The sequence below is a fragment of the Leopardus geoffroyi genome, chromosome B2 (genome assembly GCF_018350155.1).
Source record: "Leopardus geoffroyi isolate Oge1 chromosome B2, O.geoffroyi_Oge1_pat1.0, whole genome shotgun sequence".
Classification (NCBI taxonomy): domain Eukaryota; kingdom Metazoa; phylum Chordata; class Mammalia; order Carnivora; family Felidae; genus Leopardus; species Leopardus geoffroyi.
In genome coordinates this window covers 2,191,150-2,201,760 of record NC_059332.1, presented here as the reverse complement: position 1 = coordinate 2,201,760, position 10,611 = coordinate 2,191,150, and the positions used below count along the sequence as shown (strand labels likewise).

At 45.0% G+C, this 10,611-nt stretch overlaps 1 protein-coding gene across 3 annotated transcripts; it reads left to right on the top strand.

The window, feature by feature from the left end:
• Positions 1-2,860: 2,860 nt before the first annotated feature.
• On the top strand, positions 2,861-9,612 carry ZNF165 (zinc finger protein 165). Of its 3 annotated transcripts, none has more exons than XM_045500468.1 (4): positions 2,861-2,938; positions 5,894-6,377; positions 6,663-6,798; positions 8,632-9,612. In XM_045500468.1, the coding sequence occupies exons 2-4, from the start codon at positions 5,967-5,969 to the stop codon at positions 9,534-9,536; spliced, it is 1,452 nt and encodes a 483-aa protein (XP_045356424.1). In that variant the 5' UTR covers positions 2,861-2,938; positions 5,894-5,966; the 3' UTR covers positions 9,537-9,612. The 3 variants fall into 3 exon arrangements, with proteins under 3 accessions (XP_045356424.1, XP_045356425.1, XP_045356423.1); XM_045500469.1 differs by lacking the exon at positions 2,861-2,938 and adding an exon at positions 3,255-3,669; XM_045500467.1 differs by lacking the exon at positions 2,861-2,938 and adding an exon at positions 3,255-3,761.
• The last annotated feature ends 999 nt before the right edge of the window (positions 9,613-10,611 follow it).

The window sequence follows — 10,611 nt, the reverse complement described above, 5'->3', positions numbered from 1 at the left end:
GAATTTACTAGTAAAACTATTTAGTGGCTTGATTCTTTTTCAAAAAGTTATCAATGAGGAAGAGCAAAGAAGTTCACCAGAGATGACAGAGCATAATGAGCAAGGGAGAGTAATAGATTTGAGTATAGGTCATATGGGGTCTTATAGGCCATTTTAAGTACTTTGGGTTTTGTCTTGACTGAAATGGGAAGCTATTAAAAAGTTTTCAGCTGAGGGCTAGTTTAGGGGTTGAAAAATAATTTTCCCTCTACCATTCTAAGTTCTTAGTTGAAGCCCCTGTAATAAAAGACAATTTAAAAAGAAAAATAAATAGAAGTTCATTAACATGAGTATATAGGAAATACCAAGAGAAAAAGGAGGAACCGAGAAAGCAACATTAGAATTTGCATCTTAACAGGGAAAGGGGATGGAAGATGTAAGCTTTTCAGGGGAGAGTAAATGACTTTTAGGGAAGATGAATGGAGCCCTTAGAATAGATGGGAAGTATGAGCATTTGTGACAAGTTTGTCAGGGTGAGGTATCAACTTCTTTCTGACCATACGAGTCAATCTTCCCTGGTTGATGAAACTCCCAGGGAGGTTGTTTATGACAATGCAGTCTGTTCTGGAGGATCTGTCCGTAGGCAGATAAGGGAAATCTGGAGAAAACTTCTTTCCACATTTGCTGTTTTTTAAGAGCCTACAGCTCAAACTAATCAATATACCAAAGGGGCATATTTGAAATCAATGTACCAAAGGGGAGGTGTGTTCTGCTACCCTTCAGTAGCTACAACTTGTGCTACAATAGTATCACTATGACTGCTCTATTAAGAACAGACTATGAGTAGGGCACCTGGGTGGCTCAGCCGGTTAAGCATCTGACTTCTGCTCAGGTAATTATCTCACGGTTCATGAGTTCCAGTCCTGCGTTGGGCTCTCTGCTGTCAGCACAGAACCTGCTTCGGATCCCCTGTTCCCCTGTCTCTACCCCTCCCCAACTTGTGCACAAGCACGAGTGCACTCTTTCTCTCTCAAAAATAAATAAAACATTTAAAAAAGAAAAGGAATAGGGGCACCTTGGTGGCTCAATGGCTGAGTGTCCTACTTCAGCTCAGGTCATGATCTCACGGTTCATGGGTTTGAGCCCCAAGTCGGGCTCTGTGCTGACAGCTCAGCAAATCCTGCTTTGGATTCTGTGTCTCCCTCTCTCTCAAAAACAAACATTAAAAAAAAAAAAAAAAAAAAAGGTAATAGACTGTGGGAACACAGGTAGAAGCAGAAGGAACACTTAAGAGGTTTACTGCCATAACCCAGAAGAGAGGGAATAGTATATCAGCCCATTTTTAGGAGAATGGATGCAATGCTATATTCACAACTGGATTGCTATACAGTAATGAAAATGAATTTTAACAGGGATCAACTTTAGTAACCTACTGTGGAGTGAAAAAAGCAAATACCATAAGATTATCTGATGACATGATGCCTTTTAGATTTTAAAAAAACAACGAAAATTAAACCAGTTTGGCCATGCATACTCATCTAACAGAACTACCTTTTCAAAAAGAAAGAGAATAAATACAAAATGTATTAAAAAGAAAACCAGAGGCCCAAGATGGAGTTAATTGTCTCCAGGACAGCAAACCAGGACTACATTACAGTTGCAATCTCTCTAGAAGTGAAATTTTAGGCAAATCAATCAAGAATTTTCTGGTCAGCACTAATAAGATAATCTGTCACATGGGCTCTCTCCATTCCCTTCCCCCACCCCAAAGAAGATGAGGTAACCTGCAAGATTAGACCCCTGCTCATCCCCCACCTCCCAAGTGAAGGTGATCTTGCCTTGAGATAATGCTTTTTCTTTTGCTAATAACTTCCTTGCCCCGCCCTCCTTCCGACAAAAACCTGCTATTTTTCTATCACTGGTCAAGGCTCCTCTCTGCTTACAATGGCTTCATAAAGATGATTAGATCTTCAAACCTACTCGATTGAATTTTTGTTAACACCACAGATGAGAAGAGATACAAGAGAAACAGCAGCAGTAAATGTAAGTTACCATCAAAGTTCTAGTTCTCACACTTTGGCCCAGGGATTCAAGAAAGTTCACCTTTTTGGGGCACCTGGGTGGCTCAGTTAAGCGTCAGAATCGGCTCAGGTCATAATCTCATGGTTCAGGCCATTATCTCACGGTTCGTGGGTTCGAGCCCCACAACCAGCTGTGTGCTGACAGTGCAGAGCCTCTTTGGGATTCTCTCTCTCCCTTTCTGCCCCTCCCCCATGCTCTCAAAATAAATAAACTTTAAAAATAAAAAAGAAAGTTCATTTCTTAGGGGCACCTGGGTGGCTCAGTCAGTTGGGCATCCAACTCTTGATTTCCACTCAAGTCATGCATGATCTTATGGTTCCTGAGTTCGAGCTCCACCTCGCGCTCTGCGCTATCAGCGTGGGGCCTACTTGGGATTCTGTCTCCCTCTCTACCCCTCCCCCACTCGCACTCTGTCTCAAAATAATTTTTTTTCTTTTTTTTTTAAGTTCACATTTCAGGGCATGCACACCCCGCGTGAGCCAGGGTTATCATCAGCCACCGTTTGTAAACCTGCACTCCTTAAGCCCAGGGAGGCTTCGCGAGCGTGAAGTCTGGGCGGCGCCCCTGGTGCGTGGGCTTCGGTTCCACTTCCCCCGACTTAAGTCCGCGCGAGGCCAGCGGGAGCAGCAGGGCCGCGTTTCCCGCTACAAACGGGTGCAAGGACCTCACCCCGGAGCTCTGAGAACTCGAGGACCTCCGCCAGGCCGCAGGGGAAACGGACTCAGCGCGGAGGAGACGCCGGGGCTTCTGGGAATCGCAGTCCAAAGCCAGGCCGCCTTCTGCGCAGACTCCACGTCCCGAGGACGGAAGCTTTGAGAGACGGCGCAGCGCCGTCCTCCCACCGGAAGTGTCCGATCGGAACCATCCTGTAGGAGAGGTGAGTCCGGCTTTGAGGACCCGAGGGTCTGACCCTTTGCCCCCTGCAAGCACCCGGTCGCTACCACTGTCCCTTCGGGATTGCAGCAGTCCCGCGGCGACCTGGAGCCGGGACCGCGGAGGAATCCCGAGGAGAGGGGGAACCATGGTCGGCGTTCGGAGGACATTGCGCCCGCCTGCCTCCCGAGGGGAGGTGGTTTCCATGGTTACCCGCGCCGCGCGTGACGTCACCGCCGCGGGCGGGGCTGGGTCATTGGCTGGAATGACCAGCTCGGCGGCGGCCTCAGGATGGCAGCTTTCCGCCGGGAAGAGCTGCCCGGGAGCCCGCCCCGACATCTCGCGGGAGGAAGAGCGGGGACGGCCCCGCGTCCTAGTGAAGTGTATCCATACTGTGGATGTTTGTTGTTTCCCGTGTGTCCGGCAAGCAGTGGGGACCGTCAGAGGCCGTCCCGTAGAACCTCCGGGGCAGGACAGCCGCCAGCATCCGGGCGAGAATCCCTCCCCGCCCTGCTCCCGCGGCCCCTGCTGGTCCCCCTCGTCCTCCAGCCTAGCTCCAACGCCCTCCAGCCAAGCCCCCCCTCCACGCCCCGTCCTCCAGCCGAGTGCCCAGGTCCTGCTCCTGCACACGCAGGCGCCTGCTCCTCACCGAGCTCCGACTTTCCTGGCAGTTACTCCTTCTCTCTTCTGAGACCGTCTAGAGGCTTCTCAGGCTTTCCCTCCCCATCGACAAATGTGAGAACTTAGAAAATAGCGCGTGGTCCTTAACCTCCTGGAGTTCCAGCCAGTTGATGAAGAGAAACAGCCAAAGCTAAAAATGATACCAGGTGATGAGTGTTGTATTCACAGGTGTTCTGTGTTAGGAACTGTAGGGGCTCAGAGCAGGGATGACAAATTGTTTATTAGAGGGAGCAGAGTTCTTAGTCACTCCAAATATTAGAGTGAGCTGGGATCGCCATCAATCTGCTGTTCATTCCCACTTCCTAAACTTTTCTCCTGCCCCTTCCTTTTGAATTTTTTTCATCTTTTATTGTCCAGTTTAAGCCCCACCAGCTCTAGGAAATATTTGCTACCCTTTGCACATAAACACACACATGGGCTCCCTGCCTCGAAACCGTTAGGATATTTGATGCCTCTCCCATACAGCTTGTTTAGTACTTCGGTTTTCAACATCTTTCATCATTTCAGTGTGTGTCATGTAAAACACATCTAGTTATGTAAATGTTTTTAACCCACGTGTGTTTATTGTCATTTCTTTCCAACTGTTTTGCAAACTCACACACCATTTAATTCCTTATGGCTGTACATCAGAATACAGGTTTTCCAGGTATACCCATACTAACCCAGACAGCATCCCAGGATCTGTTTCTAACAAAGTTCCCACATGATGATTAGGCAATGAGCTCAGCTGGGAACTAACTCAGACTTTCTTGGAAATCATTGCTGTACAACTTCTAGCCCAGAGCTTTGCTTGTGTTCAGATTCTTAATAAAGTACATGTCAATGCAACAATCAGCAGTCAACTTGGTGAAACGTTTAGTAGAGGATCTGAAAGATTGATATTTGCATTCTGCTCTCGTAGTCTATTGCTTCACAGCTAAATTCCTGTTACTCAGTTTTTCAGTTCAGAAACCAGTCCCAGTTCAGAGACCATTCCCGTGTGCTGACTTGAGGAACTGGTATTTAATAACAAGACTCATGGAAGATGGATAAGCAAGCCATGATGCAGGCTTATTGTATTTAATTTTATTGTCCACGATATGGACTGAGCCAGGAACTAGGAAGGTAGAGAAGGAACTGTTGGGATAAAACAAACCTATTTGAGACCTTTGGGGAAGGAAATAGTTAACATTGATTGAAACAGCCTGTTGACTAACTTGGATTTAAAGAAAGTTTAACAAAATAAACAAAAAATAATAACGAACATAAATTTAAAAAATAAAAGACGTGGTTAGCCTCTGGCTCTCAAGACAACTTGCCCTGGGGTGCCCAGCTGGCTCAGTCGATGGAGCATGCAACTCTTGGTCTCAGGTTTGTGAGTTCAAGCCCTGCATTCAGTGCAGAGGTTACTTAGAATCTTAAAAAAAAGAAAGAAAAATTTGTCCTTATTATTTAACAGATTTATAAGTAATCCTAGTTCCAGATTTTGAATTGATAATTATCATTCCAAGCTTGTATTTTCCTTACACTTGTATGAGCACAAGTGTGGCCTCTGTTTCTCTTTCCATATTACAGTCTATCCCAGAAATGAACAACATATTAATTAATCTCCATAAACAGTATTTTTCAGGTCTTTGTGCTCAGAAGCCTCCCTTAGCTCCCCAGTGTCTAAAAAGTAAATTCTGAATTCCGAATCTTGACATTTGAGGCCTTCTACAGGAGGGCCTTTGCCTCTGTGATATCCTTATACAAACTTGCTGAACTTTTTGCTTTCCCGCTTCCGTGATCCTACCATTAGCCACTTGTTCAGGCCATTTCCTTGCTTGTAATTTCCTATTTTTCTCTCTCCCACATCCTTTCAAAATCCTTTCCATTCTTCAGAAGTTAGTTTCTGAATTAAGCTTTCCCATCCATTACAAACGACTAGGCTCTCTTGAATCTCCCAACTTCATGAAGCACTTTGTCATTGTACTGTGCTGATCCTTTTTTGTCTTTCTGACTTACATATAATCTAATTGCATGTGGCGTGTTAACATGTAGCATCAGCTTAAAGTTGTAAGTTTTATGTTTATTGTTTCTACTTTATTTTGTTTTTAAATTTAAATTTTGGCTACTGTGAGGTAGAAATCATGGGACTGTTGTACTCCACAGAGCAGGTATTTCAGTGGTTGTACATATGCTAAATGCCCAGTACACTTCTGTATGATGGGAAATGACAATTTCTGCGATGTGATCTTTAATCTTCATAGACGGTAATAGCTATTTTATAAATAAACAGATACTTTTGTTTTTATTTTAGAAGAGCTCTCAAAACTAAATAAGACGCCGCGCAAAGCAGAAGTGGATTTTCTGGGAATACATTTCATCCCAGGATGACGACAGAACCTCAGAAAACTACAGCTCAGAACCTTCAGGAGAATGCAGGACTTCTGATAGTGAAGATAGAAGAGGAAGATTTCGTCTGGAGGCAGGACACTTGCTTCCAGAGAAGCGATGCCCTCAGGCAGGAGCTCTGCCGACAGCTTTTCAGGCAGTTCTGCTACCAGGATTCCCCTGGACCCCGTGAGGCCCTGAGCCGGCTCCGGGAGCTCTGCCATCAGTGGCTGCGGCCCGAGACGCACAGCAAGGAGCAGATCCTGGAGCTGCTGGTGCTGGAGCAGTTCCTGACCATCCTGCCCGCCGAGCTCCAGGCCTGGGTGAGGGAGCACCGCCCGGAGAGTGGGGAGGAGGCAGTGACAGTACTGGAGGATCTGGAGAGAGGCGCTGAGGACTCAGTAGTCCAGGTACGCAGGGGACAGGAGATCTAAGGCCTCCAGAGAGCTGGATCACACAGTGGGAGGAAAGGGTCTGAGATTGAACACCCCAGTGAGACCTGCAGGGGCTCTTCCTTCAGCATTTATGTCTCCTTTCCACTCCAGCTGGTGCTGTGCCACATTTCACAGTTGAGTCGTACTTAATCCATCCTTCTGCAGTTTTGTGTTCCTGTGGGAGGTTCTCTTTGTGTTTGGAAGATGTTCAGTTCCAACAGAGATTCTCTCACAAGCCCAAATATACTTTATTTTTCTCAGGTTCCAGTCCTTGCACATGGGCAAGAAATATTCAGGGGAAAGGTGGTGCCTCCTGGACCAGCACTCAGTGCCCAGTTTCAGCCAGTGGACCCCAAGTCCCTTCATGATTCTTCAGCATCCTTTGTGCTGGACTATGGTAAGGAGTAGTATTACACACATTTCCTGTCACTGAAGGAGTGGGGCTGTGAATTTGCCTTCTCAGAATAGTCTCAGTCACTACAGGTGGTCTTTTCCTTTATTACCCCATGAGAAGTACAGAACTCTTTCCCTGTATGCCATTGGCCAATTAAACACACACACACACACCACCCAGAATTTGGTTCCTTATCAAGCATATTAACATTCTCCTATTTGTACTTTATCCAGAATATTTCCAAAACACAGGATACTTTTATGAGTAAATTAAAGAAAAGAAAAATGAATGAGAAAATGTCAGAGAATGAGTAAAGAAACAAAAGAATAAGAGGAAGAAACGCATCAAGAGAAATAAAACATGTTAGTAGAGAAGCATATATAATGATAGAGAAGCAGATACATAATGATACACTCAGAAATGGAATATAATTCAGATGCATACAAGATCTACACTCTTATCTTTTTTATTGTACTTTTGGTCTTACAAAGCTTTCACGTTTTTATAGGAAGTTGGCCATATTTCTGGTGACCACCTCCATGGAATACTCATCACTGTTCTAAAACTCCTCTGTTTAAAAATTTTTTTAAGTTTATTTTTATTTATTTTTGAGATAAAGAGAGCAAGTGGGGGGAGAGGTAGAGAGAGAGGGAGACAGAATCCCAGGCAGGCTCCGCACTGTCAGGGCAGAGCCTGACATGGGACTTGAACTCACAAACTGTGAAATCATGACTTGAGCCGAGATCAACAGTCTGATGCTTAACTGACCGAGCCACCCAGGCACTCCTAAAACTCATCTGTTTAAGAAGTTCATGGATTCAGTATCACTTTAGGTATGAGTGGTCTCAAAAATAAAGAGTAAATTACAGTCCATTTTTTAAAAAATACCTAAATTCTGCTTTCACGTTTGTTCTGGAAACATTTCCATCCATCCAATCCAAAATCACAACATTTCCCCCATGCTAAGACCAGCACTGCCTAACCACCTTTCCTATCATAGCATATTCTAGACAAAACAAACCCAACAACAAAGACAAGATGCATAATACAGAGTCATAAGCACAGTATAAATTTGTGAGCCACAGGCAGGAATTGTGAGGACTAGATCATAAATGGATTCTGGCAACCAGGCGGAAGAATTCATGTAAGTTGTGGAGGAAAGAGGGTGAAAGTTTCTGAGTAAGGTATAGGAGGTGACAGGGTTTTAAGGACAGCTAATCTGGTGAGGATATTCAAAGTGATTAGCAGCTCAGAGTCAAAACAGCAGGAGGCTGTGACAATCCCCTAGATAAAAAGTAGTGATAAGGAACATGGTAGCAGAAATGTAAAGAAGGGGATGTATTCAGGAGATATGTAGCAGAAAGTGGTTACAGAATTGCGTTAGCCATGGAAGATGAAGAAATGGGTGGATGGATAGATGGATGGAGGTTTTCCCCTCTGCATGCATTCTACCTTCTTTTACCAGTTTTTCTCCCTTGTGCCCTTCAGCCCTTTCATTTGAAAGGCCACAGCTGAATTTTTAATTGTTTTAAGTTTATTTATTTTGAGAGAGAGACCACACACACACACGAGTGAGGGAAGGGCAGAGAGAGAGAATCCCAAGTAGGCTCTGCGCTGTCAGCACAGAGCCCGATGGAGGGCTCAGACTCACCAACCATGAGATCATGACCTGAGCCAAAACCAAGAGTCAGATGCTCAACCGACTGAACCACCCAGGCCCCCCTGAAAAGTCACATTTTTAGAGTAACCAAGTGAAGTACCAATATGTAATAGTGTGGAGTGTTTCTTCCAACTCCGCCAATAGATGTTTACCACTTTCTCTTTGCGTTATTTTAGATAATGAGAGTGAAAACAGTGGATCCATGCCAAAGTTGGACATTTATGAAAAAATGGAATCACAGAGAATTCTATCAGGAAGAATTTCAGAATTCGTGTCAGAAGGATCTGCTGAGCCTCAAGACATCTGCAGGTCTACTGACAGGTTAAAGAGGCAATGGGAAAAAGAATCAGGGGGGTCTCAGAGACCATCATCTGCTCAGGATGGAAGTTTTAGTAAAATCCTTACCCACAAAAATACACTTACAGGTGAAATAAGCCATGATGGATGTGACAGAAGCTTAAACCTGAATTCAAGTGAATTTACACACCAGAAATCTCATAAACATAGTACCTATGACCAAAGTTTCAAATGGAATTCAGATTTTATTAAGCATCAAAGAATTTATGCTGGAGAAAAAATTCACCAATATGGAAAATCTCTCAAGAGCCCAAACCTTATTAAACATGCAGCAATTTTTAGTGGGGAGAAAACCCACCAGTGTAATGAATGTGGGAAAGCTTTCAGACACAGCTCAAAGCTTATTAGGCATCAGAGAATCCACACTGGAGAGAGGCCCTATGAATGTAATGAGTGTGGGAAAGCCTTTGGGGGCAGCTCAGATCTTATTAGGCACCAGAGAATTCACACTGGGGAAAGACCCTTTGAATGCAAAGAATGTGGACGAGCATTCAGCCTGAACTCACATCTCATCCTGCATCAGAGAATTCACACCAGAGAGAAACCCTATGAATGTAGTGAGTGTGGGAAAACCTTCAGAGTGAGCTCACACCTCATTCGACACCTGAGAATCCACACTGGAGAGAAACCCTATGAATGCAGTGAGTGTGGGAGAGCCTTCAGTCAGAGTTCACACCTTCGTCAACACCAAAGAATTCACAAGAGGGAAAACCTGATAATGTAAAGAACTTAAATTTTTATGGAAGTGCTAAAGAAAGAGCAAAACATGAAAAACATTGAATAAAAAATACTGAGTGAGACAAATGACTGAAAGACCAGTGTCTCTTTTCTCTCGTTCTCTGATTTGCTGTCCTGCATATGATCTTCACTGTGTGTGTGCTTTCTGTGAAACAGGATTTGCCTCTTGCCCCACTGACTGCTAAAGTCAAACCAGAAGGGCAGAATTTGGAGGCTGATAAGTAGGTTAGTCTATGGCAGTGGGGGTGGAGGAAAAAGGGACTCTATTGGGAAGTAACCGTGATTACTGTGTGGAGGGGAGAAGATTCAGGTAAAGAGGCTGATCATCAACACTAGTTAATGATCCGCCACAAGAGGAGGTGGGCTAAGCCCTGAAGTGGAAATAGCCTGAGCAATACACAACAACGCTTTCAGAACATTCCTTTAAATAAAGGCACAACAAAACTGAATTAGTCACGCCAGGGGCACCTGGGTGGGTCAGTTGGTTAGGAGACAGTCTTCGTTTTGGCTTGGGCCATCATCTCAGTTTGTGAGTTGAAGCCCCACGTTGGGCTCTGTGATGGCAGTGTGGAGCCTGCTTGGTATTCTCTCTCCCTCTCTCTTTCCTCCTGCCCCACTTGTGCTTTTCTCTCTCAAAATAAAAAATAAAAAAAAGAAAGAAAGTCATGCCAAACAAGAGGACCTACACAATGGTAGCATTGCAATCTGTAGACCAAAATCTGTGTCCAGAGGTCTTGCCAGAAGGTAAACCAGGAGAGCCTCCGAGGCAAGAGGCCAGAATCCAGAGATTCAAACAAGACAGGAGAGGAGAAATAAATTGGGCAGGAGCTGGGGTAGGGAAAGGTGGTCAAATTGAACTGAAACTTGAGTTTGGAGGAGACAGTAACATATCTAGGATCTTCCTGCCCCATATGCGGGGCGGGGAGGCGGGGGAGGGGGGTTGTCGGGGCACCTCCCTGGGGTGAACGTACCAAGACTGCAGTTCTGGGCAGCTCTCTTGACATAAGGAGGGTCTCCGGCTACTGACAATTGTGGAAGAGGGCTGAGGGAATCCGCACTGG

What these genes read in the sequence shown, in the direction of transcription:
- ZNF165 (XM_045500468.1), top strand. Translation starts at nt 5,967, where the DNA reads ATGACGACAGAACCTCAGAAAACTACAGCTCAGAACCTTCAGGAGAAT. An exon ending in CTGAGGACTCAGTAGTCCAG is followed by an intron (nt 6,378 to 6,662) that starts GTACGCAGGGGA and finishes TATTTTTCTCAG; the next exon opens with GTTCCAGTCCTTGCACATGG. An exon ending in ATCCTTTGTGCTGGACTATG is followed by an intron (nt 6,799 to 8,631) that starts GTAAGGAGTAGT and finishes GCGTTATTTTAG; the next exon opens with ATAATGAGAGTGAAAACAGT.